The sequence below is a fragment of the Heterodontus francisci genome, chromosome 47, assembly GCF_036365525.1.
Source record: "Heterodontus francisci isolate sHetFra1 chromosome 47, sHetFra1.hap1, whole genome shotgun sequence".
Classification (NCBI taxonomy): Eukaryota; Metazoa; Chordata; class Chondrichthyes; order Heterodontiformes; family Heterodontidae; genus Heterodontus; species Heterodontus francisci.
Window position 1 is genome coordinate 9,367,182 of NC_090417.1, and position 27,479 is coordinate 9,394,660.

At 45.1% G+C, this 27,479-nt stretch overlaps 1 protein-coding gene, 1 long non-coding RNA gene and 1 other non-coding gene across 6 annotated transcripts in view; 2 read left to right on the top strand and 1 right to left on the bottom strand.

Annotated features, from left to right (window-relative positions):
• LOC137357102 (uncharacterized) overlaps positions 1-19,915 on the top strand; it is a 25,215-nt gene extending 5,300 nt beyond the window's left edge. The window contains exons 3-6 of one of the 2 annotated variants that reach the window (XR_010971136.1): positions 10,755-10,897; positions 11,747-11,896; positions 12,005-12,101; positions 19,769-19,915. This is a non-coding gene — a long non-coding RNA (uncharacterized lncRNA). Of the gene's footprint in view, positions 1-10,754; positions 10,898-11,746; positions 11,897-12,004; positions 12,102-17,133; positions 17,743-19,768 lie in introns of those variants that run through there. The other variant, XR_010971135.1, reaches the window with a different exon arrangement.
• Positions 19,916-21,377: 1,462 nt separating this feature from the next.
• Positions 21,378-21,518, bottom strand: LOC137357278 (U4 spliceosomal RNA). The gene has a single exon (XR_010971169.1). It is a non-coding gene; the product is annotated as a U4 spliceosomal RNA (small nuclear RNA).
• A 3,393-nt stretch (positions 21,519-24,911) lies between these two features.
• Positions 24,912-27,479, top strand: part of LOC137357129 (cytosolic purine 5'-nucleotidase-like) — a 69,220-nt gene continuing 66,652 nt past the window's right edge. Inside the window, exon 1 of one of the 3 annotated variants that reach the window (XM_068023186.1) lies at positions 24,912-24,958. In XM_068023186.1, the coding sequence (XP_067879287.1) occupies positions 24,927-24,958 (32 nt within the window). In that variant the 5' untranslated portion in view covers positions 24,912-24,926. Of the gene's footprint in view, positions 24,959-26,632; positions 27,100-27,479 lie in introns of those variants that run through there. The other 2 variants (XM_068023184.1, XM_068023185.1) reach the window with 2 other exon arrangements.

The following is a 27,479-nucleotide window of genomic DNA, read 5'->3' on the forward strand; positions in this document are numbered from 1 at the left end:
GTCACAATAAACTAGCTGTACTTGAATTTGACTTTTAGCCTCAAGAATGTTTTTTCTTTCTTAAATGCTATGTTCAACCAATTATTTTCACTTCAAAATTATTACAACTGGGTGAGGCAGGGGTCTCAGGCTCCCCTCTGTCTCTCAGCCACCCCTTGTCTTCTTGGAATGCAAATCTGCAACTATGTCTTCAGCTGTTCAGTTCTGCTTTATTTGCAATGTCCAGTAAAAAAGTTTCAAGCAGTGTCCCATCTGACGAAAATAATATGTTTCCATTTGGCAGGTGTGATTTCTGTCATAACTCCACACCACGCCGAATGAAATGCGATATTAGGGGAACATTTAATTATAAGTCAGAAGGAAGAGAAAAAACAGGAAAGCACACATGCATTTTTCTCATTCATCCTGAAATCTTAAAAATGGTTTCAGCCTGTCTTTTTCTTTGTAGCAGTGCTGCTCTGAACTGCCCCTTTCCGCTTGAGGTGGGTCTGGGATAGTTATGTGTTACCCAGAGGATTTAAAGTTTCTTCAGTATCAGCTTGTAATGAATTGAGAATGGGCATCCCAAAACACATGTGATTTTTGGGGAGGTTTGATGTTTGCAAATTTGCATAATTGGCCAGGGTACCTTTGTTCTTATTCGGCGCTGCAGGGAGATTGTTGGATTGATTTAGCCCTGGGTTTGAACTCTGATCATGGGAGTCTGCAGTGGATGGATCCACTCTGACCTCACTTTCAGTGCTCTGGTGAGTCATCCAAGTGGTGAGTCATCCAAGTGCTGCTTACTTCAGGGTATTGTTGGTTCCCTTTTATCCTGTCTCTGGGGGCGGGGGAGGGGGAATTCTTTGCCAATCTTCTCTTTATCTTCTGGGACACTCCTGTTTGCAGGTATTTGTCCACATTCCACTGCACGCCCCTGTGGCACTTCGACTGGATGAGGCATCACCCTCACTATTTCTCCACTCTCTTGAGGACTTCTTTGTCCCTGCAGGTTTCTGTAAATGCTGTGAGCAGCCCGGTAGGGTGCTTCTGTTTTCTCCATTTACATAGGAGGATGTGGGGTCAAATTATTCCAACATTTCAGGGTTGGCTGACCAGACAGTAGGGGTTTTCATTTGGGTTTTCATCTCCTTTAACCTGTCCTTTTTGACCCCTTCCTCTCTAACTCTCTGCCAGACCTGTGCTTGTCTGTCCCCTTTTGTTCCTGGCAGGCGTCCCTCACAATTCAACAGCCCTCTGCTGGAGGGTTTCTCAAAAGCTGACACAGGAATTAGGAGTGCAATTGGGGCTTCCCCTCAACCTGGCACATGTGGCAAGTTCTACAGAACTCCACCACATCTTTGGGAGTTTTGGCCAGTCAAACTGCTTTCTGATGCGGACTTGGGGTTTTCGTACACCGACATGTACAGCCATTGTCAAACTCCTGGACCATTCTTAATACTTCTCTCTGGTACCACTGCAGCACCACTAACTGGTGAACCACTGTCCACTCTTTGTTCTCACGTCTGTGGGGAAAACTCAATTCCTTCATCAGCACCTCATTCTTTAAATAGTAGCAATTCAGGGACTTCCTCTGCTTTCATTTCAGTCTGGGCAGACTGTGCTAACTTTCTCAATACTGGGTCAGCTTGCTGAGCCACGGCTAGGGGAGATCCATTTCATCCATTCCCTGGGTCCTCTAACTTTCCAAAGAAAGTTTCAGACAGACAGACAGAAGCCTGGTCATCTGTCTGCAGTGCCAATTCAATCTCCTCTGGGGGAGCTGGTTTGGCCATGGCCCAATTCACAATACATTCAGGTGAACTGCAGGGGACCATCTCCTACCACTGTCCCATCTCTCTGACCTCCTTCGGTCTCTCTATCACGACTGGGGAAGCTACCACCTTCGCCCCGCCAGATCATTACCTAGGAGCAGATCAACCCCACAGGCAAACTAGGGACAATCCCTACGGTCACTGGTCCAGAAACTAGGTCGCACTTGAAGTGCACCCGATGTAAATGTACAGGTGTACACTGCCCATCAAAACCATTCACCACCATTCTGGTATTTACTGCACTCTCTGGGGGAGAGGTCATGCCTTTTCTTAGCAAAAGGGATCTGTTGGCCCCTGTATCCCTGAGTATGACAATGGGCTTGCTTGCCCAACTCGAGGAGTATGGGGTTACTCTCCCTTTGGATACAAAATCCTGATAACCTTTTTAAACACACTGATTTTAGCTTACCAACTCAGTGAGCCCTTGTTCACTGCACTCTACTTGCAATTGCAAATGAACCAATCAGACAGGTTTTCTTGAGTTTAAATAAGAAAGATGTAAGTTTATTAGCCTTATCACGCTAATCCGGTTAAAATTAATAAAATGCGTAACACAGCCACACTCACAGGTATACGAGAGGTGCACACACACGCACAAATGGATACAGAGGTGGAGAAAGAGTTGGGGGGGGGATGGATATGGACAATGTGTTAAAAAGACAATTGCAGAAAACTTGCCAAGGGAACAAAGCCCACTTCAGTCTGTTCCAGCTATGGAAGTTTGTAATAAATGGAAAACAGATATGGTTCTTAATGTCCTTGGTGTAATGTCCTTATTTGAAGTTAAGGTCTTGTAGTCCTCACTGTGGCCATGTGCACAATTCCAGGCTTGCTGCTCTGGTACCAGAAGGCCGAAGAGAGACTTTGTCTGTAGTCTTGAAGCGCAGAAGCTGCTGCAGTGGTTTTCCTGGGACTTTGCTGGAGAGAGACAGAGAGAGATGTCCTCTTCTCGAGATTCACAATTGCAGTCTGTTTCCTTTCTGTGAGGCACAATTCAAAAGCCCCAGTCTTCCCAGCAGGTAAGTCATGTGACCATCTCTTTGTTTGAAAGAGCAACTTCTTGGAGGGTTGTTTAATTTCAGAGCCTTCGAGACATACTTGGTGGGGGGTGGCATTTTGGCTCTTACAAAGTCAAAGGGTGTTAATCACCGCTATTGCCCAGACCACGCTTGCTAATTGAATCAAGGAGCACCCCCATTGTCTCTCTATTCATCTGTCTCTCAGCCAGCCCCTGTCTTCTCAGAATGCAAATGTGCAACCATGTTCAGTTCTGCTTTTTTAAACAAGTTCTTTGCAATGTCCAGTAAAAAAGGTTTCAAGCATTGTCCCATATGATGAAATTGATATGTTTCCATTTGGCAGCTGTGATTTCCATGACAAAATGCATTACAAATCCATTTGTCTACCCTCTTTTAGTTCCTGACATTTCAGGGAGAAGTTGGACAGATAACTCTGCTTCTGGCCTTCGCACATTCTATTTCATAACCAGTCGTTACAGACTTGCAAAGTTTCACTTTAAGGGAATGATAAACAATTTGATTTCTGAAAATGAGTAAATTTTGATGGAGCTTTGAAAAGTAAATGTCTTCTTCTTTGGCCTCCTTGTCTCGAGAGACAGTGGGTAAGCACCTGGAGGTGGTCAGTGGTTTGTGGAGCAGCGCCTGGAGTGGCTATAAAGGCCAATTCTAGAGTGACAGACTCTTCCATATGCGCTGCAGATAAAATTGGTTGTCGGGGCTGTTACACAGTTGGCTCTCTCTTTACGCTTCTGTCTTTTTTCCTGCCAACTGCTAAGTCTCTTCGACTCGCCACTCTTTAGCCCCACCTTTATAGCTGTCTGCCAGCTCTGGCGATCGCTGGCAACTGATTCCCACGACTTGTGATCAATGCCACAGGACTTCATGTCACGTTTGCAGACGTCTTTAAAGCGGAGACATGGGCGGCCGGTGGGTCTGATAACAGCGACGAGCTCGCTGTACAATGCGACCTTGGGGATCCTGCCATCTTCCATGCGGCTCACATGGCCAAGCCATCTCAAGCGCCGCTGGTTCAGTGGGGTGTGTATGCTGGGGATGTTGGCCGCCTCGAGGACTTCTGCGTTGGAGATACAGTCCTGCCACCTGATGCCAAGGATTCTCCGGAGGCAGCGGAGATGGAATGAATTGAGACGTCGCTCTTGGCTGACATACGTTGTCCAGGCCTCGCTGACGTAGAGCAAGGTACTGAGGACACAGGCTTGATAAACTCAGACTTCTGTGTTCCGTGTCAGTGCGCCATTTTCCCACATTCTCTTGGCCAGTCTGGACATAGCAGCAGACGCCTTTCCCATGCGCTTGTTGATTTTTGCATCGAGAGACAGGTTACTGGTGATAGTTGAGCCTCAGTAGGTGAACTCTTGAACCACTTCCAGAGCGTGGTCGCCAATATTGATGGATGGAGCATTTCTGACGTTCTGCCCCATGATGTTCGTTTTCTTGAGGCTGATGGTTAGGCCAAATTCGTTGCATGCAGCCGCAATCCTGTCGATGAGTCTCTGCAGACACTCTTCTGTGTGGGATGTTAAAGCAGCATCGTCAGCAAAGAGGAGTTCCCTAATGAGGACTTTCCGAGTGGTGTTGACTAGTGGTGTTCCGCAGGGATCAGTGCTGCGACCTTTGCTGTTTGTCGTATACATAAATGATTTGGAGGAAAATGTAGCTGGTCTGATTAGTAAGTTTGCGGACGACACAAAGGTTGGTGAAGTTGCGGATAGTGCTGAGGATTGTCAGAGGATACAGCAGGATCTAGATCGGTTGGAGACTTGGGCGGAGAAATGGCAGATGGGAGTTTAATCCGGACAAATGTGAGGTAATGCATTTTGGAAGGTCTAATGCAGGTGGGAAGTATACAGTAAATGGCAGAACCCTTAGGAGTATTGACAGGCAGAGAGATCTGGGCGTACAGGTCCACAGGTCACTGAAAGTGGCAACACAGGTGGATAAGGTAGTCAAGAAGGCATATGGCATGCTTGCCTTCATCGGTCGGGGCACAGAGTATAAAAATTGGCAAGTCATGCTGCAGCTGTACAGAACTTTAGTTAGGCCACACTTAGAATATTGCGTGCAATTCTGGTCGCCACATTACCAGAAGGACGTGGAGGCTTTGGAGAGGGTACAGAGGCGGTTTACCAGGATGTTGCCTGGTCTGGAGGGCATTAGCTATGAGGAGAGGTTGGCTAAACTCGGATTGTTTTCACTGGAACGACGGAGGTGGAGGGGCGACATGATAGAGGTTTACAAAGTTATGAGCGGCATGGACAGAGTGGATAGTCAGAAGCTTTCTCCCAGGGTGGAAGAGTCAGTTAGGGGAACATAGGTTTAAGGTGAGAGGGGCAAAGTTTACAGGGGATGTGCGAGGCAAGTTCTTTACACAGAGGGTGGTGAGTGCCTGGAACTTGCTGCCGGGGGAGGTGGTGGAAGCAGGTACGATAGCGACGTTTAAGAGGCATCTTGACAAACACATGAATAGGATGGGAATAGAGGGATACGGTCCCCGGAAGTGCAGAAGGTTTTAGTTTAGGCAGGCATCAAGCTTGGAGGGCCGAATGGCCTGTTCCTGTGCTGCACTGTTCTTTGTACTTTGATCTTCGCTCTTAGACGGGCAAGGTTGAACAACCTGCCATCTGATCTTGTGTGGAGGAAATTTCCTTCTTCTGAAGACTTGAACGCATGAGAGAGCAGCAGTGAGAAGAAGATCCCAAACAGTATAAATGGACGGGGCAGACCGCAGCCCCGCCTCCCCCGTCTGCACCAATTTTGTGGAGGGGGCAGGGACTTAGTTCCCGGCAATGGCAGCCGGTGCCATTTTTAAAGGGTTAGAGCCCTTACTGACAGCTTCAATTTTTAAAGAGACAGCGCATTTGAAACGATGAAAAATAATTGGAGATATCTTTCCAGCCCCTCTCCCACTCCCCCAATAGCCTTACATATCATTCCTACCCTCTTCACCCCCCAAAATACTTAACTTGTGAATGTGACCGTCCCCCGCAACAAAGTTCAGAAAATTTTACCTTTACCCCTTCCTATCACCCCCTCGACCAATCAGGTAAGTTTTTTTTCCATCGACCCATCCCCTAAACTGAAATGTCTGTCGGACATTGGACGGCGCAGGAGTGCCGGCCACCGACAAGAATATGGGAACAGGACGTCCGCACGACGAGATAAGTGATTAATCATTAATTTTAATGCATTAACATATTGTAATAATGGTGCCATTGCCGAGCAGAGGGATTGGGGGCTGGTGCCACAAGACCTCGCCACCGCCAGTAATATGGGGCAAAGCCTTCCCAGCGTTGAGGTCTTTGGCAGGCCTCTCCCGGAGGCATTTTCCGACAATCCCCACCATGACCCCCAATGTCAGGGGGCTGGTAAAATCCAGCCCACAATGTCAGTTTTCACTTGTATGCTGACAACACTCAGTTCTACCTCACTACCACCTCTCTGAGCTCCTCCACCTTCTCTACATTATCAGACTGCTTTTCTGACATGCAATACTGAATGAGCAGAAAATTTCTCCAATTAAATATTGAGAACACTGAAGCCATTGTCTTTCGTCCCCTCTCCAAACTCCATTCCATAGCCATTGTCTCCATCCCGCTCCCTGGCAATTTTCTAAGACTAAACCAAGCTACTCACAATCTCTGTATCATATTTGCTCTGAGATGGGCTTCAGCCCACATATCTGCGTCATCACTAAGACCGCTTATTTTCACCTCTGTAAAATCACCAGACTCCACTCCTGTTTCAGCTGATCTGCTGCTGAAACCTTCGTATATACTTTTGTTACCTCTAGACTATTTCAACGCACTCCTGCAAGGCCTCCCACAAAACAATGCTGCCCGTGTCCTTATTCACACCAAGTCCCATTGACCCATCACCCTGTGCTCGCTGACCCACATTAGCTCCCAATTGAGCCACACCTCAATTTAAAAATGATCATCCTTGTTTTCAAATCCCTTCATGGCCTCGCACCTCTCTATCTCTGTCATCGCCTCCGGCCCACAACCCTCCAAGATATCTGCACTCCTCTAATTCTGGCCTCTTGAGCATAGCTGATTTTAATTACTGCACCATTGGTGGGCGTGCCTTCAGCTGCCTAAGCTCTGGAATTCTGTCCATAAACCTCTCCACCAATCTTTCCTCCTTTAAGACACTCATTAAAACCTACCTCTTTGACCAAATTTTTGGTCATTTGCCCTGATGTGACTCGGTGTCAAACTTTTCTTTGTATCGCTCCTGTGAAGCACCTTGAGCATGTTTTATGACATTAAAGGTGTTTTATAAATCCAAGTTGTTGTCCAGGCTAAGAAGCGGTGAGATGCTAAATGGAAGCAGTACAGTGCCGACCACTGCTGGGAGGATATAGTTACAGCTTGATGAGTCCATTTTAAATGTGGAGATTGAAATTACAATGGCCAAAATTATGCAGGAAACATAGACAGACATGTGCTAGTGAATCTCCTGTGTCATTGCACACGAGGATCAAATCCAAGTTTAGTCTGCAAGTGAGCAGGATTAATAGACAAGGGATAATTGGACTTGGGCTGCAGATGTAATTCAGTTTTATGGTCTTACATTTTCTTAATTTCCATGATAAATTCCTATGTCATTCTGTAATTACAGCCTTCTGCTACTGATGGTTCAGCAGTGCTTCCACAGTAACATTCGGGCCACACAAGTGCCAGGCAATGACAATCTCCAACAATGAATCTAACCATCTCCCCTTAACATTCAGTGGCATTACCATTACACACAGCAAGATTCCACAAACAACGATGTGATAATGATCTCTTTTTTTGGATGTTGACAGTGGGGGATTCAGCGATGGTAATTCCATTGAATGTCAAGGGAAGATGGTTTGATTCTCTCCCGTTTGAGATGGTCATTGTCTGTGGCTGCAAAAGCAGGGCAGAGGCTGGGAATTCTAAGGTGAATTACCCACTTTGTGACTCCCCAAAGCCTGTGCATCATCTACAAGGCACAAGTCAGGAGTGTGATCGAATACTTGCTATTTACCTGGATGAATGTTTCTCCAACAACACTTTGGAAGCTCGACATTGTCCAGGACAAAGTAGCCTGCTTGATTGGCACCCCATCCACCACCTTAAACATTCTCCCTCCACCATCGACACACACTGGCAGCAGTGTGTACTATCTTGCTCACAAGAAATGCAACGATGATAAATACAAATATAAATGGGAGTTATAAAAAATTGGAACAATTTAAAAAAGACTGGTACATTTTTGCCTTCAACAAGATGGAGGCCACAGTCACATGACAAATACCATCTCCTGCACCAAAATACACATTCATGTCTGCTAAGAACTAAAACTCATTCACCCCATCTGCACTGAAATGAGTCAGCTCATCACATTTGGATGTGAGCGATCCACAAAACAAGCTGAGCCAAAGACATTGACAGACTTTTCGTATCCAGCTACATTTACCACAATAAGGCATGAACATTCCTCATTTATCAAAATGGGCTGACAGCAGAAGCCACAGTTTTGCCCCTCAGGAACCAAAAGCCTAAAGTCACATGGGCGAAACGAACACTTTATGAAGGTACCTTTAAAGTAACCTTTTTTTGGAGAGCAAAGTAAGTCATCAGTCATCAGGTCATAAGAACAATAAAATCATTAATCTGGAATCTCCAGCCACAGAGAGAACTTCAAAAGCCATCTTTAATTCTCGCACAAGGCTGACAGAGAGAGCGATCAATTCCAGCTGAGACATTTGAACCTTGCTTAGACGAGTTGGCAACTAACTGCAGCAGCAGAGAGAGCCTTTTGAACAATTCCTTTAGCTGTGAAAATTGAACTAAGAGTTTGCAGCACCATCTTCAAAATTGAAGTGTTGTCTGCCAGGAGACTTCAGCAATCCAACAAGGGCAAGACGACCAGCAAACAGGCCTACAACTTTAAAAATTACCTTCAAAGAAGATCCCACAGGTTTTTCCTGAAAACAGCAGACTTTTACGCCTTAAACTCTTAATGCCTCTTACCCTTTACCTTCTATCTATCTTTTCTTGCGTGTGCATGAGAGAGTGAATGCATGCGTGGTTGCTGTTGCGAACATTTTGGGTGATTATTATTGAATAAATATTTAATCTTCTGTTTTAAACTCATGAGCAAACCTGTCACTGTCTGTTTATTTGATCAACACAACACAGGGGTTGAAACACTAATTTAAACAAAACACAACCTGTGGTCATTTGGGAGGTGACTAATGGAAACCAGCCACGACAAGATGCACTGCAACTCACCGTGCCTGCTTCATCAGCAACTTCCAAACCAGCAACATCTTTCACCAAGAAGATCAAGGGCAGCAGACGCGTGGAAACACCACCATCTGCAAGTTCCCCTCCAAGCCACACACCATCCTGACTTGGAAATATATCACTGTTCCTTCACTGTCGCTGGGTCAAATCCTGGAACTCCCACCCTAACTGTGCACTGTGGCTGGAACCTACACCACAGGGACTTCAGCAGTTTAAGAAGGCATCTCACTACCACCTCCTCAAGGACAGTTAGGATGGGCAACAAGTGTTGGTCTCACCAGCAATGCCCACAACCCATGAAATGAAGGACAAAGAGGTGTAATTACAGCTTGACAAGTTTACACAGACAGTTTCCACCAAGACAGGAGAGCCAGTTGATAATGGAGAAAGAAGTCAGGCTATTATTTTTGCTCAACAGGATCCAAGAGTAGATTTTTTTAAAATAGTAATTCATGGGATGTGGGCATTACTGGCCAGGTCAGCATTTATTGCCCATCCCTAACTGCCCTTGAGAAGGTGGTGGTGAGCTGCTTTCAAGTATATATACACCAATATACTGTATATGAAACATCTGTGCCTGCGCACATTTCCTTACACCCTTTTCCAATTTCATGTCCACACCTCTGATAGTGCAGCACACCCCCAGTACTGCACAGGAGTGTCAGCCTTGATAATTTTATTCTCAAGTCCTGGAGTGGGACGAGAACTCGCAACCTTCTGACTCAGATGTGATAGTGCTACCAACTGAGCAATGGCTGACACTGTTAAAATAAATTTCAAAAACTGATCACAAGAGAGCATAAGTTTAAGATCATCACCAAAGGGATAAGATAGCAGGGGAATGGAATAATTGGAGAGCTCATTCAGAGAGAAAAAAAGAGAAATTTCTATAGTACCTTTCATGATCACTAGACATCCCAAAACACTTTAACACCAATGGAGTACTTCTGAAGTGTAGATAATATAATGCAGGAAATAATAGTGTCGAGCTGGCTGAATGATCAGCTGAGCTATGAAAATCTAGAATCTACGAAATAATAGCAGAATGGACTTGAACAGCTCTGTTTTTAACAGCCCTGAAGAATGGTTTATCCAGTGTTCACAAGAAAAGAAAATAGCAACGGGTGATAAAGACCTTCCAGTTGGTACTAGCTTTAAATATCACTGTTATGTAACTTTCCTGGTAATGATCAGCTTGTGCAGACAACAACGTTAACTCTTTTCGAACTAAAATATAATTTTTAATTTGAAATACATACAGATTTTCTGCAACATCTTTCTTTTGTCCACCCTAAAAAGCTAAAGGAAAAATGTAATTTTGTTTTCCCTCCTGTATTTTAGTCACTCACTGGCTGGAGACCCACTCTCAGAGGTGATCATTTGTGGCCAGCGAAAATTATCCAACTAATCCCTTATTGTGTGGTTGAGCTCAGGTCTCCTCTGACAGTAGGATCTAAAATGAGTGCACTCTTTGTGAAGGCACCTACATGCCCCGCCGCCCCTCGCCCCCCCGCCCCCCGCCCCCGCCGCAACCTTGTCACTATCCCAGCTGCATTACTTTGCCCAATGTGGCTTCCAAAGGTCAGTTGAAACATTGAATTTTCTTCTGTCATTTTTTTCAGTGCATTGAAAATGCTGCTGACAAAACTTGCACATGAATAATCACCATTTGGTCAAGATAGCACAACTTCAGTGTGCATCTGTGGAACTGTACCTTCAGAACTAGGAGAAGGGAAGAAAATGAGAAGGAAAAGCTTCTAATTCTGTAAGTCACCCTGGCAATCTGCAGGAGACGGTTGCACCACTTTGATGTCTGCTCATTTGGACAGCATCGCAGTGCTGTAATAACCACATACTTAAATCTCACTTTCCTATACCCACCCTCCAACATTGTACACTGAGCAGCAGAAAGCGGTCAAACTGATGAACAAAATTCGCACTGACAAGGAGCCAAAAAGGTGTCCAATTGCAGCAGAAGATTTTTCCCAGGAAAGTTCACAGTGTGGGGCCCAGTCCTGTGGTTCATGTGATACAAATGTTCAGTGACAGTCTCGACAGAGTTGCTTATCTTTGAGTTCCATGTGTGGTGTTTGCCTATCACAGTCCTGGTAATACTCTTGCTGGAACACGATGTTCTAGATGCTACATAGATCGTAGATTTATCTTTTGACTAAATTTTTAACTAATTTACTGAATTGAATGTACAGACTTTAATCTCGGATGTGCACAGCATTGTTGAACCCTCATCATTTTGCCATTTTTGTCCTTATTATGTAACTTAATAACTTGTACTTTTACAGTTCTATGAGAGCCCAGTGAACTAATGTGCAGTGTTACTAAGCTTTTTCTTCAGATGGGAATAAAAATGAGCAGGTTATCACACACCACACAGTGTCTGGGGCCAAGGTGAGCTGCTCAAACTGCCTGTACTGCTGCACGAAAATTGAAAGTAGGAAGGAAAACAAACTAATCAAGGGAGAAATTTTAAAAATATGTCGAGTCAATCAAACATTTCAGAATCTTGCTATTATTGATAATGGTGGTTATGTGATCAGCACAGATTTGTATTAGAATAGAAATTACATTTGTCACCTTTTCGATTGTGTTAATTTAGGGTTGTTGTGAATATTGACGATGTTTGCAGCTCTGTGAGAGAGTTTGAATCCTTTCTGTAATGGCACTTACACCCCATGAAGAATTTCCATTTGGAAGATCTGGGCTCTATTTCTGCAGTCTGTGGTCTGACTGAGAAAATATGTTAAAGGTTGGTTTATTTGCTGACACTTACACTATGTGGAACAGACCTCTTCAAAAACAGGGTGTTCTTATTTACTTCATCGTCCACCAGTTTAAAATTATTTTCTCGTTTTAGGCTTCCTTATGGACACTTACTGTTTCCAGACCAGAAAACATGCAAGAAGCTATCTGATTTTGAACATCCTGGTCTGAAACATAAGAAAGAGATCCAGGTGAGGTGAAGTGACATTCTCTCCTTGGTGACAGGTCAATTTAGGAATGTGTCTGGCTGGAAGCATTGTGATCTGTGAGAAGGATCATGTCGAACGTTAAAAGGACAAAGACAAGTTGGTGGAATGGGCAGACAGGTGGCAGATGAAGTTCAATGCGGAGAAATGTGAAGTGATTCATTTTGGTAGGAAAAACATGGAGAGACAGTATAAAATAAAGGTTACAATTCTAAAGGGGGAGCAAGAGTAGAGGGACCTGGGTGTATATTTGCATAAGTTAGTGAAGGTAGCAGAACAGGTTGAGAGAGTAGTTAATAAAGCATACAGTATCCTGGGCTTTATTAATTGGGGCATAGAGTACAAAAGCAAGGAAGTTATGTTGAACTTGTATGAGACACAAGTTCAGCCTCAGCTGGAGTATCGCATCCGGTTCTGGTGATGTGAAGGTAGTGGAGAGGGTGCAGAAAAGATTCACGCGAATGGTTCCAGAGATGAGGAATTTCAGTTATGAAGATAGATTGGAGAAGTTGGCATTGTTTTCCTTGGAGAAGAGAAGGCTGAGAGGTGATTTGATCTTCTTCTTTGGCTTCCTTATCTCGAGAGGCAATGGGTAAGCGCCTGGAGGTGGTCAGTGGTGTGTGGAGCAGCGCCTGGAGTGGCTATAAAGGCCAATTCTAGAGTGACAGACTCTTCCACAGGTGTTACAGAAAAATTTGTTTGTCGGGACTGTTACACAGTTGGCTCTCCCCTTGCGCCTCTGTCTTTTTTCCTGCCGACTGCTAAGTCTCTTCGACTCGCCACACTTTAGCCCCGCCTTTATGGCTGCCCCCCAGCTCTGGCGAACGCTGGCAACTGACTCCCACGACTTGTGATCAATGTCACAGGACTACATGTCGCGTTTGCAGACGTCTTTAAAGCGGAGATGGACGGCCGGTGGGTCTGATACCAGTGGCGAGCTCGCTGTACAATGTGTCTTTGGGGATCCTGCCATCTTCCATGCGGCTCACATGGCCAAGCCATCTCAAGCGCCGCTGACTCAGTAGTGTGTATAAGCTGGGGATGTTGGCCGCCTCGAGGACTTCTGTGTTGGAGATACGGTCCTGCCACCTGATGCCAAGTATTCTCCGGAGGCAGCTAAGATGGAATGAATTGAGACGTCGCTCTTGGCTGACATACATTGTCCTGGCCTCGCTGCCATCGAGCAAGGTACTGAGGACACAGGCTTGATACACTCGGACTTTTGTGTTCCGTGTCAGTGCGCCATTTTCCCACACTCTCTTGGCCAGTCTGGACATAGCAGTGGAAGCCTTTCCCATGCGCTTGTTGATTTCTGCATCTAGAGACAGGTTACTGGTGATAGTTGAACCTAGGTAGGTGAACTCTTGAACCACTTCCAGAGTGTGGTCGCCAATATTGATGGATGGAGCATTTCTGACGTCCTGCCCCATGATGTTTGTTTTCTTGAGGCTGACGGTTGGGCCAAATTCATTGCAGGCAGCCGCAAACCTGTCGATGAGACTCTGCAGGCACTCTTCAGTGTAAGATGTTAAAGCAGCATTGTTAGCAAAGAGGAGTTCCCTGATGAGGACTTTCCGTACTTCGGACTTCGCTCTTAGACGGGCAAGTTTAAACAACCTGCCCCCGATCTTGTGTGGAGGAAAATTCCTTCTTCAGAAGACTTAAACGCATGTGAAAGCAGCAGGGAGAAGAAAATCCCAAAAAGTGTGGGTGCGAGAACACAGCCCTGTTTCACGCCACTCAGGATAGGAAAGGATAGAGGTATTCAAAATCATGAGGCGTCGGGACAGAGTAGATTGAGAGAAGATGTTCTCACTTGTGAAAGGATCGAGAACAAGAGGTTACAGGGTTAAGGTTATGGGTAAGCGAAGCAAAAGCGACATGAGGAAAAACTTTTTCACGCAAAGAGTGGTTAAGGTCTGGAATGCACTGTCTGAGAGTGTGGTGGAGGCAGGTACAATTGAAGCATTCAAAAGGGAATTAGACAGTTATATGAAAAGGAAGAATGTGCAGGGTTACGGGGAGAAGGCGGAGGAGTGGCACTGGGTGAAATGCTCATTAGGAGGGCTGGTGCAAACATGATGGGCCCAATGGCCTCCTTCCGCACTGTAACAAATCTGTGATTCTGTGACATGTCAAACTTGTGTGACCTTCCTCCTCCATCATACTTTCTCAGCAAGTTGTCATTTTTCCCCATTCCTTTAAGTCAGTTTGTCTCTCTGATCTTACTGTGAGTTCCTAATTCTTATATTCTTATTGAGAAAAGGGTATGCCTGCAAATTTATTACAGGAATTTATGATGATTGTTTTTTCCCCCCAAAATGTACATCTAAGTGTCTATATTGTGAATACAGTGTGTGTTTTGATTTTACTTACACACACATATGCACATCAAGGCTAACGGATAACGAAAGTGTGACAGGAGACTAAATTATTTTCAAAGGGTTACAGAATAAAAGGTTGTCGGGGGTTTGAATGGGATATGGGGGCAGGGAGGTTGTGGTTCCAGTGTGAGCATATAACATAAGAATTGGGACTACAGTGTCAGCAGAACTGTCTCTGACTCCCTGTAAGTGTCTAGTGAAGCTCCATGCTGGCAGAAAAGGCTTGTGAAATTTTATCAGTAATGTATATATAGAATCATAGAAAGTTTACGACATAGAAAGAGGCCACTTGGCGCTGGCTGAAAAATGAGCCACCCAGTCTAATCCCACCTTCCAGCATTTAGTTCGTAGACCTGCAGGTTACAGGCAATGAGTTCCAGACCCCCATCACCCTCTGGGTGAAAACATTTTTCCTCATCTCCCCTCTAATCTTTTTACCAATCACTTTAAATCTATGTCCCCTGGTCACTGACCTCTCTGCGAAGGTAAATCGGCCCTACCCATCCACTGTGTCCAGGCCACTCACAGTTTTGTACATTTCAATCAAAACTTCCTTCAGCCTTCTCTGTTCCAAGGAGAACAATCCCAGCCGATTCAATCTTGCATTTTTCCTGTCCCAGCAACATCCTCGTAAATCTCCTCTGTCCCCTCTCTCGTGCACTTTCTGTAATGAGGTGACCAGAACTACACACAGCACTCAAGTTGTGGCCTAACCATGATTTATACAGTTCCAGCATAATCTCCCTGCTCTTATATTCTATACTTCGGCTTATAAAGGAAAGGATTCCATCTGCCTTTTTAACCACCTTATCGACCTGTCCTGCGACCTTCATGGATCTGTGGACATTCACTCCAAGGTCCCTTACTTTCTCTACACCTCTCGCTGTTCTCCATTGATTGTGTGTTCCTTTGCCTTGTTTCACCTCCCCAAATGCATCACCTCACACTTCTCCCTGTTGAATTCCATTTGCCACTTTTCTGCCCACCTGACCAGTCCTTTGTTATATTCCTGCAGTCTACAGCTATCCTCCTCTCTCTCAACCACATGGCCAATTTTTGTGTCATCTGTAAACCTCTTGATCATTTACATCCAAATCCTTAATATATAGCACGAAAAGCAGGCGACCAAGTATTGAGCCCTGCGGAACGCCACTGGAGACAGCCGTCCTGTCGCTAAAACACCCGTAAACAATAACCCTTCATTTCCTGCCACTGAGCAAATTTTATAACCATCTTGCTACATTTCCTTGGATCCCATGGGCTTTTTTTTTGGACCAGTCTGCCATGTGGGACCTTGTCAAAATATATATCTGGGAGTTGCTATTTGAAATTTAATTGAGAGATTTTGATGGTTTAACACTTGAATTATACTAAGTAATCGTTAGTGTAGATTCAATTAATACACAAATATATATGGTTACTATATGTTTTCTGGTTGTATTTCCTGTTAAATTGCTGCTTCCATTTATTTTTCAACAATTGTCAACACTTCATACAGAGGGCTGGTCAGTAAACAAAAATATGTCAATGTTGGGGAAAAATATTATCTACACAGTGACTCCGTCTACTAAAAAATATGGTCAGTGAGTTGCTGTACTGTGAGTGACTTAGCCTTTGAAATAAATGCTTGTGTAGAACCAAACAAGTTTGCAGCTGTTAAATTCTGGATAAAATACATTGTGGTTAGTCAGAATTTGGTCAGCCTATTTCACAGCCTGGTCTGCTGATCACAACACTCATAGAAGAGCATAAGAAATACCAGTAAGCCATGCAGCCCCTCCTGCTGTGCCATTCAATAAGCTGGTCTCCTACCTCAGCACTACTTTCCCACCTTATCGCTATATCCCTTTACTCCCTTAAGATCTATCAACCTTAGTCTTGATAACTGAGCATCTCCAGCCCTTTGGGGTAAAGGCATGCTACCTGACCTGAACCCGACGGGACCCAACGACGTGTCGGGTTCGGGTCGGGTCGTTCTTCCGGGTCCAGCTTTCGGGCTTGGGTCGGGTTGGGCCGGGTGTGGGTCGGGCCGGGTCCTGATCTGGCCTGGTGTGGGTCGGACACACAAAGTAAGAATTGCATTTTGCTCTGCTGGTAAGTGTTAAAAGTAAAAAAACCTACCTGAGCTGGGAGTCCAGGACGTCAAGAACGGAAACTCTGAGTCTGCTTAGTGAGTGAGTGAGCGTCTCTATAACGTCATCACACTCATGCTGCAACTTCCTGCCGATTCGGGGTCACAAGGCAGGGAAAGGGAACATTCTGGTGGTCGGGTCGGGCGCGGGAAAAATTGGAGGGACTTGGGCCAGGTTGGGCTCAGGTCCGATGTGGTCCTGTCAGGTTTGGGTCGGGTTTTTTTTCCCTGACCTGAGCAGACCTTTGCTCTGGGGTAGAGAACTGTTAAGATTCACAACCCTCTGAGTGAAGAAATTTCTGCTAACATCAGTCCAAAATGGCCTTATCCTGAGTTGTAGACTATTCAGCCAGGGGAAACAGCCTCTCAGCATCTACCCTGTCAAGCCTTCTGAAAATGTAATATGTTTCAAATGGGATCACGCTCATTCTTCTAAACTCAAGAAAGGATTGGCCTATTCTACTCAATCTCTCATATGACTGCTCTTATGCATTTATGACAGGGTCTATCCACTGGGTGGCAGCAGATCACACAAACTTCTGAGAAGACAATAATAAATGGAAATCAAGATACTGGGGTGCAGAAATTGGAACATACAGACTGCCACTTATTGGAGTTTACTTGTGTCATTGTGTATATGTGAGAGCCCAGTCATCTGTCCTACTTTTTTTGTTTTTCTCAAATATACATTATTCATAATATTTTGCACAAGTACATCACATAACAGTTCAAATTTGACATTACATAAAGTGCAGTACAGTTCAATTTCTTTCAGTGCACTACATGGCAATCTGAGATGTCTCACAACACTTGCAATTACAGGTTATATTTACAATCTTCATTTGCATTTCATGTTAAACATTCTCTGGTACATGCAGCCCGAGGGGTTTCAAACGAGTTCCAGCTCTCAGTGTATGATGGGGGCGAGGTGTCTGTCGTACTTCTTCTGTGAAACAGGCTAACTGCTTGTCTAAATTTTATTATCGATTTAATTCACATTTACACCTTATAGTCCATGTTCGTCTGGATGCCAAAGGAACAATTGTACTTTATTTACCTGGGTGTATCAGTCCCTCCAAGATGTAATTAATTGTATAAAAATAAAGTATAAGTCTATTGGACTCAGTGATTTTCTCTGCCATTCAGTCAGACACATATGAAGAATTCCTTCCACACTTAGAATCATAGTATAGTACAGCACAGAAGGAGGCCATTCAGCCCATTGAGTCTGCACTGGCTCTTTTGAAGAGCAATCCAGTTAGTTTGACCTGCCCGCTCTTCCCCAAATCCCTGCAAATTTTTTCTCCCTCTCGTATTTATCCAGTTCCCTTTTGAAGACTAGTATTGAATCTATATCCACCACGTTTCCATTCCAAATCCTAACCCAACATCATTCTCTCTTCTCTCCCTCCCTCAGTCTTCTTCTTTTTGTTTATCAGTCTGTGTCTTTCTGTGTCATCAGTTTGTCAGTTGTATCATCCTTCTTTCTGGGAAAGGGGGAGGTGCAACGAGACCTGGTTGTCCTTGTATACCAGTCACTGAAAGCTCGCATTCAGGTGCAGCAAGCAGTTAGGAAGGCAAACGGTATGTTGACCTTCATTGCAAGAGGATTTGAGTACAGGAGCAAGGATGTCCTACTGCAGAAGTACAGGGCCTTGGTGAGAGTATTGTGTGCAGTTTTGGTCTCCTTATCTGAGGAAGGATGTTCTTGCCATGGAGGGAATTCAAAGATGATTTACTAGGCTAATTCCTGGGATGGCAGGATTGACGTATGAGGAGAGATTGGGTCGACTAGGCCTATATTCACTCGAGTTTAGAAGAATGAGAGGGGATCTCATAGAAGCCGATAAAATTCTAACTGGCGAGATGCAGGGACGATGTTCCCGATGGCTGGGGAGTCCAGGACAAGGGGTCACAGTCTCAGGCTATGGGGTATACCATTTGGAACCGAGATGAGGAGAAATTTCTTCACTCAGAGGGTGGTGTACCTGTGGAATTCTCTACCGCAGAAGGCATTGGAAGCCAGTCATTAAATATATTCAAGAAGGAGATAGATATATTTCTTAATGCCAAAGGGATCAAGAGGAGAAAGTGAGAACAGGGTACTGAATTAGACAATCAGCCATGATCTTTTTTGAATGGCGGATCAGGCCCTTAGGGCCGAATGGGCTACTCCTGCTCCTATTTTTTATGTTTCTATGTTTCTGTCCATCTTTCAGTCTGTACTATGCACATTTAAACTGCAGTCTGTATTTTTAGGTCAGACTCCAAACTCGTTGATCAGTCAGAAAGCACCATGTCATTGAGCAAGGCCATGACATCAGTGCAGCAGTACGATTGAAGATGTTCCCAGATAAGGCCAGTGGGAAAGAAATAAGAACTGAATAAACATGAAAGCAGTGTTTTGCAGCAAGACCATAAATAAAAGGCAGTTTGAAATCTCAGCCATGCTTTCTCTGACCTGTACCCATTGCTGCCCTCATACCTGCTTGTAACTGCTTCTCCACATTGATTATTTCTTTGGTTTCAGTTGCTGTTTTGTTTAAAACAGAAAGTTTACACTTGAGTCACGATTCGTGACACCTGTAGTACTAAAAACACGGCAACTTTCATTTAACAAAGGAAAATGTCTCTTGGCTTTTAAAACTAAACTGACAACAAACTAAAGAAGGAGCTTCTAGGATGGGTGATTAAAAGCTTCATCAATGAGGAAGGAGAATGTGGTGGAGGAGTTTAGAAAGTGGAATTCCAGAGTTAGGCACAGCCACCAATAATGGAGTGAGTGATTTCAGGTCTGAACAAGAGGTCATAGTTGGTGGAACAGTTAATTCCTGGAGAATTATAGGGCTGGGTGAGGTTATTAAGATACGAAGGGGCGAGGTCATGGAGGGATGAACATTACAGATTTAAGGTTTTGGGCAAGAGATGCAGGGGGATGTGAGGAAGAACTTTTTTCCGCAGTAAGCGGTAATGACCTGGGTGGTGGAAGCGGAAACGATGAAAGATTTCAAAAAGAATTGGATGGGCACTTGAGGAAAATAAGCTTGCAGGCTACTGGGATAGAGGGAGAATGGGACTGACTGGAGTGCTCCAACATGCATTAATTGTGAGCTTCTGCATTCCACCCGACCCCTTAGAGCAGTGCCAATGTGACCATGGCCCTCATTATCATGACGATGTGACTGGACCTCGTTGACATATGCTCTCCCATGGGCATTTAGTGCACATTTCAGCTGTTCGGCATTCGGGTAACACAGATGGAAAGGAGGTGGAAGACTACATGCATAAGGGTGAGTCTTTATTGGATGCTCATTGAGTGGACATCAGGGTGGCTGAAAGTGGGTCATTGTGAGGTTGTCTTTTCCCTTATTTGAGCGTTGCTGAACATGTCTGGCCTCCATCGCTGTGTTATCATCATCCATTGCTGGTTGCGCGTGTCTCTGCTCTGCATCCTTCTTGTTGGAGGATGATTGTCACTCAGGCATATCTTCCTGCGATAAGGCCTCCCCCCTCTGTCGTGCGAGATTGTGCAGAGCACAGCAGACCACCATGATATGTGAGACCCTTACTGGGACATACTGCAGGGCTCCATCAGATTCATCGAGGCAGCGGAACCTTATCATAAGCAGCCCAATGGCCTGCTCGATGGTTGCTCGGTTGGATCCGTGACAATTGTTGTACCTTTCCTCCACTGCATTGTCAGGGTTCCTCACAGGCGTCAGAAGCTATGTCTTTATTGGGTAGCCCTGTCCCCGAGAATCCATCCCTGAAGGCAAGCGGGGGGAATTGAAAAGCTGAGGTACCTGGGACTGTCGAAGTATGTCAGCGTCGTGGCTGCTGCCCAGGAAGTGGGCACACACCTGCAGGAAACGCTATTGGTGGTCGCAGACCAGGTCAACATTCTCGTTGATGAAAACGGCTGGCTGGCCCGTGGGAGCCTTGATGGCCACATGCATGCAATCTATTACACCTTGCACCTGTGGAAATCTAGCAATGGCCCTGAAACTGATGACCCTCTCGGCCTGACTGTCAAGGTTGGTCCAGTAGCTCACATAGTAACCGGCCCTCTTGAACAGGAATTGGTCACCTCCCTGATGCAGCGGATGCGCTGTGGCCGGAGAGACCCCACACATGTCCCTGGTGGATCCCTGGAAAAATCCAGATGCGTAGAAGTTTAGTGCCATGGAAATCTTTATGACCACCAAATCCCAAAGGTCACAAATTGTTCTGCAGAAGGCTACATAAGTCAGTACAGCCTCCCTGGAGAGCCTTCGTTTTCGCTGACAGTGTCGCTTAGTATCGCTTGGACATTTGGAGGTAGGAAATGTGAGTTCTGTAAACTCTCTGGCATACGTGGGCCCTTCTTGGCCCAGCTGGCTGCTGCTGCTCTCGGCTTGGATCGCTTCAGATGCAGAGATGAGCCTGCCTTGGCAACTATGCTTATTTGCTTGTCTGAATGCCTGATGTGTCTCAAGCCTAAAGGTTACTGTTGGACTACCATCTTTTCCAGCAGTGTGAGACACCACACACAGTTAAACAGCTTTTATGATACCCTCTAATGCCCCCACCCTGATACGCACAACCCCCTTGCAGAACCACCCAATACACACAACCCCCTTGCAGAGCCCCCGATACACAGAGGACCCTTGCAGAGCCACCTGATACACACAGCCCCCTTGCAAGCCCTAGATCAGCAAAGCAGCAATGGTTGCAGAACCCCACACCTCCCCTGTTTTTTTTTTTAAGTCTCCGCAGAGACTATCAAAAATTGCCATTGCTGACTATATTTCAAATCAGCATAGCGGGGTATTGGGAAAAGTTTTCAATAAGCAATAATCACGCTTCGGTTAAACCTCATTAGCTACGATATTGCCACTGTGCTGCAATGGTCAGGGAACATCCCCGCCTCTTTCCTCGGTGCCTACAGCTTTTAACGATTGCAAAGCTGAAGGGACGTGAGTGCCGTAAGCCACCCACAAAATCACGTTCCAGTCATTAAATGACGAATAATTACATTTAAATGCATGTTAAACAGCATTTTACCAATTTAACTTTGATTCCCGTCACATTGGGGCATCAATACTGCCATGGTACTTGTGCACCTCTGACAAAATCGGAACACTACAGAACGGCACTGGGTTTCGGGGCAGCCAGCTCCGCAGCGATTCTCTGTCTCCCCACACCACTGAACCTGCCCCGAAACTGCCGTACAAACTTCAGCCCATAGTGTGAATGAGAAGTCACAGGTGCTGAGAGGCCGATTCCATTTTTGGATCTGAATCTGGGTTTGAATCTGGATCTGGAGCCACGGGTGATTGCGCCTTTTCTCCTGTCTGCTTCTATTTATTCTCAACTTGTTAGCCCAATGAGCGACTGAAATACAAGGTCTAGGTTCAGTCTAGGACCAAACAGTGTCTGCACTTTGTATCAGATGATGTCAGTGAAACGTTACGGAGGCCCTAATTAGAGGGAGGGACACTCAGTGAGGTTGTCTAATTGTGTCCTGACAAATTAGGGGGTGTTGTATGATGCTGCCTGCTGGGTTTCCTGGTGTAGGCTTGACTATTATTGGACCAAGGTTCATATTGAAAAGATCAAGAATAAAAGATTGGGCCCTAGCCATCACACAGCTGTTCCAAGCAGTGAGTCATCGGTCTTAGGTTAGATCCTCTGTCAATCCCAAGTTAGCTGATCTTAACCGATGATGTCACTTTTGGCCTCAGTAGTGTTCTGTTAGGTGAAGTGAATTTGTTCCTGGTGCCATCCAATGACCTCTGGTAAATCTGCACATGAATCATGGCGACCTGGGTGAGGTGCCAGAGGACAATTGACAAGGGTGGGACTGTAAGAAGCAGAGAGAGAAACCACCAGGCAGACCAGTGGTTCTGGGGAGGCAGGATTTTTGTTTCTAAAAGCAATATCTCTGAGTGAAAACAAGGATGTATTAAATTCAGCAGTGTATTTAAAAGAGAATTCATGAACCAAATGTTGCTTTTTACTGTGGTTTGTTGTATTTCCACTCCAGTGAACAGTAACTGCTCTGAATATTGACTCCACTGAAATCAGAAGACTTAGGCCACTGCACCCAAAGGCTTGATATGGCACAGGCTGTGCTGCTGGCCACTTATGGTGCAGCTCTCTTGCTGCCCCATGCTGGAACAGGTCCTATGGTGGGCATGCCTTGTGTACACCAGTACCGTCAGGAATGGTTGGATTGTGAGCTCAATTTTCCAGCTGATTTGATGGAGATCTTTCAAATTTGGACCATGCAGGACACCTGTGCTAATCACTCACGGATGAACATGCATTCAGCTGCATCGGGGGTCACTCCCACTCAACCCTGCTCGAGCGTTGTTTAAAGGACGAGTCATCCAACTTGCAGGTGAGGTGCTTGTGACTTACTTCTTCTGTAGAGAAGTTTGTGAAAGTTCTGTGGCTTGTTTTTGGAGGTCTATTGGTGAGCTGCTGCATCCACTCAGAGAGGGCAGAGGGTTTTGCACCTCGAGTTTGCAAGAGGTGCTGGTGGAGTTGCAGTGTCTCTGAGTCAGTAACCTGACCAAGAAGTGGAGCAGAAGCAGCACAGAGTGGAAACTACATAAAGAGGGAGGAGGTGGAGGAGGGCTCTCCACAGAAGCACAGCTTGAAGAAAGCACTTCTCATGCCTCCACCTCACCCAGGAACAAGCCTGAGGTTACTCCAATTCAACAAGGAGGTGGTAAAGAAACTGTGCCATCTCCTTCAACAGGACCAGGAGACTCACACCAAGGCGTGGACAGCACTGCCAGTGTCCGGAAAGATCACAGACGTGTTAGAGTTTCACATGACCAGATCTTTCCAGACAGGAGTAGTGATCTCTTCAACATCTCCCAGTACTTTGTCCATCCCTGTATCTAGGAAGTGACGGAGGCCATATATGCAAAGAGAGGTGATTATGTCATGTTCTGTCTACACAGGGAGACGCAGGATGAGCAGGAATGCGGTCCTGCCAAGAAATAGGATTCCCGATGGTGTCGGGAACCATCAACTGCAGGACACCACACCCACACCCCCATGTCAATGGCGAGAGATACAGGAACCCCAAGGGTTACCATTCCATCAATGTGCAGTTTGCGTGCGACCATGCACAGACAGTAATGTTGGTGAATGTCCATTATCCTGGCAACAGCCGTGAAGCCTGCATTCTGCGGCAGTCTGCAGTTCCTGCCTTCAGGCGTCCAAGAAGAACCAGAGGGTGGCTGCTTGGAGACAAAGGACACTCTGCACTTGGCTCTGCCACCGGACCAGGACAGGACAACAGGCGTATAATGAAAGCCATGGAGCCACCAGGAACATTGTGGAGCAGACCATTGGCATGCTAAAGCTACGCTTCTGCTGCCTGGACCGTTCAGAGGGGAGCCCTCCAGTACATGCCTCCATGTTCCCGGTGGTCAGCTGCATCCTCCACAACATCGCCATCAAGAATGAACAGCCATTGCCACCAGGCATCCAGAGGCAACCTCATGGGGAAGAAGAGGAAGAGGAGGAGGCAGGAAGGATGCATTCAGGACTCCTTCTCTCCAGACAGACTGTCCCAGAGTGACTGCTCAGACTTTGCTTCCCATAGGAAAACTTCCCTGGAATTGCAAAGCAGCTCCTGCTGTGTTTAGCTGTGCTCCCAGCTCATCGGTAAAACTCAGCCACTTGTACTTCAGAAAATAAATTTCAGCGCTCTGTTAGAAAGCAAGAGTGAAAGCTGTGCCAGATGTGCTTGCTGTCAGATGTGCTCGCTGATGTCAGTTAAATGCACAAAGCCTGGGCAGGAAGTCTCCAGAGCATCTGCCAGTGAAAGGTCCATTTCTCAGATAGCGACTAGTTAATAAGCACATACCAGGCACAGAAATAGGTTCATACTGTAGATCAATTGGCAAGAATTATAAGCCATTTTCCTCAATTCAGCTGCCAGCCCTCCCAGTGTGGCTGCTTATGAGGGCTAAGTTTTTCTGCTCAAATACCTTCCAAAATGATCTTTTGTGCCTGAGCCAACAGATTTCTGTACCAGGTGGGAAATGAGAATGTTGTCCCTGTGGGCTTTAGTCCATCCTCACACGGCTGTCTGTCTTATTCAGTGTTTATGGTGAAAACCTTTGCATGAACAACTGAGTTTATTTTTGGCAGATCACTGTGTCATTTTGTGGTCATCTCTGCACTAGAGTTGGGCATGGGCGGAGAGTCCTAAATAAAAACAGCAATAGCTGGAATCGTACACAAGTCAGTCAAGATCTGAGAGAGGGCTGGTAGGCCCCTTTCGCAAAATACATGGGCAGAGAATCTCTCTGCAGTAATCAGAGGTGAGTGCATGCAAAGACCTGGCTACTGGCCAGCCACTCTTTTAATTATTGTTTTCTGATTGCTGCATCCTTAATCATTTGAATGGTCTATGACTTGCAAAGCCACTCGGCGAAGCAATTGAATACAATTTGAACAACTTTATGCATTCTAAGTGGTCTCTGTTGAAATCAGCGAAAACTTTGATTAGACTGTAAGCCGATTTGACTGTATTTTACAATTAAGCACATAAAGTCTCACTGGTGCCGAAGGATATTTTTTTCTGTTTATCCTGAACCTGCGTATGTGAATACAGATCAATCCATGTTTAAAAGTACTCGCAGGGATTACAAGGTTCATCATTGGAAAATTGTGGTGTGAGGGATTGTGCACAACAACATGTTGATTAGCCGGTCCGCTATCTGTGGATAAAATGAAGGATGGTTACCTCTTGTAATGTGATTTGATGAGTCCATTGCCTGTTGACCATCTCCTAACCGAATTTTCCCAGTCAGAACAGCCTGCTCTTCTGGTTGGAGGAAGTTGCCCACTTGACCCCACTTGGGCAAGTCATATGATGGACTTTTTTTCAACAATTTCCCTTAAATGAGCTTAGATCTTACACCCCTCCAGAAGTGCTTGGGTCTTCCGGCGCGACATATTCAGACCAGAATTCAGTGCCAACAGAATGAGCAAAGAGGAAGAATGTTCTGAGTGTGAGCGTGAGAGGGTACGTTTAGTTTGCCTTCAGGCCTTTGGTAAATGTTGCGACATAGCCCTGCTCTTTGCAGTTAGTGCCATTGAATATTTCCAGGAAAGGCAGACGTAACCGTGGTTTACTGTTCGAAGCTAATGACCAATGCCTTTGTAGAGCATTTCACCCCCTCATTTTAAGGATGATCACACATCCTCTGATCCACACAAGCAGCTGATCAAAACAAAAGGATATTGAGCAAATTCAACAGATTATAGCTCTTTTGTATGAATTTAGTTCCAAAGTACATAGCACTGTTTCTGCTGGTGAAAACTTTTTCTCCATTACTTGATAAACTATTTTTAAAAACTTCTTTTTAGTGAAATGAAGGAACACAGAGAAGGTAAATCACTGACGTGAAATAATATTGGGTCAGAATTTCTTTCGGGGAGCATTTAATGCCGTCTATTATTTGGCTTGTTCCTGCATCCTTCAGCTCAAACAGTTTTGCCCACAGAGTTACTGAAAGTTTGAGTTGGTAATGGTGCAGCAAAGGAAATTGGACATCTGGGAGATAAAAGATCAAGGAAAAAAATACAAATGAAAAAGAATAAGATCAATGTCAAATCAGGTACATAAAAGAGAAATAGAGAGAGGGAAAGAAAAATTGGATTAACAGAGAGAGATGAAGAGACAGAGAGGAAAAATAAGGAAATCAAAGATTTAAAATTTGACATTCTTCAAAATTAGCCATGCTGTTATTTAGACACCAATCACAGGACCATTGTTATACAGTATCAGTCACTGTGCTGCACTAATTACGAGCGGATAAAGTATTTATGATAACACGTTGTGATGTGTTAAACAGACTTTCCTGTACCTAAGGTGGCTGAGGTTTGCTTAAGTGAGGCGGCATGAAAACACTTGTGCATAATTGGATTTGGGTTTTGTTTGAGTGCCGGCCCATTGGAGGACTTTGCGAAATTGTGCAATTCTTTTTCCCAGACTTGGGACGGGTTTGCAGAGTGGAGATAGTGCTGGGCCATTTATTAGTCACACAGTTGTCAGGAAGTCATCAAGAATTTGTTCGAACTACTGCAGCAGCTGCTGAAACGTTCTGAGCTCCCTGTCAGAGCAAGTACACAACTCTGGTGATAAACTGGAGTCTCTCAGCTGGTCTCAACTGATAGTTTATCAGGAATGAAAAGCTGGAACGGAATTGGTTAATTTCTCCTGGATTGGTCACAGAATGAAGACGCTGGCTTGATTCTCCAGCTCTTCACGGCATTACACTGCAAACTTCTTGTGTTGCTAAGTTAACAGCAAAGTGATAAGTATGGGGAGCGTACCAGGTGAATGCTCAGAGCAGAGCAATCAGCAAGCACCTCACGAGAACCACACCAACTTTCGAAGTTCAGGAGATTGCTATCAGGTTGATTATCGGCTTTTGAAACGAGACTATCACCACAGGTAAAAATGTTAACATAAGTGTTGTATTTATCGCCATTCTGAGTCGAAAGTGCAGTGTTATTGTACAATGCCAATAGCTTCAGTCATTTTCACGCTCAATATATATATCATATCTATATATAATGTATTTTTTATCGACATAAATGAGCCCTTTGAAAGATACAATAGGATTCTTTGGGAATCTTGCACCATCAAGAATTTTATTTCACTTAAGTACTCTGGACCTTCCGAATTAGAAAACTTGCTGTCATGAGGCACATTGGTTTTGTCATATGAACATTGATTTTGAACTGTTACTGGAGCAAGGAAATGACTTGTTGAGCAGATCAGCCGTGGCTGGAAAAAACATTTGCATGCTAACAGTCAGTGCTTGTGTCGAC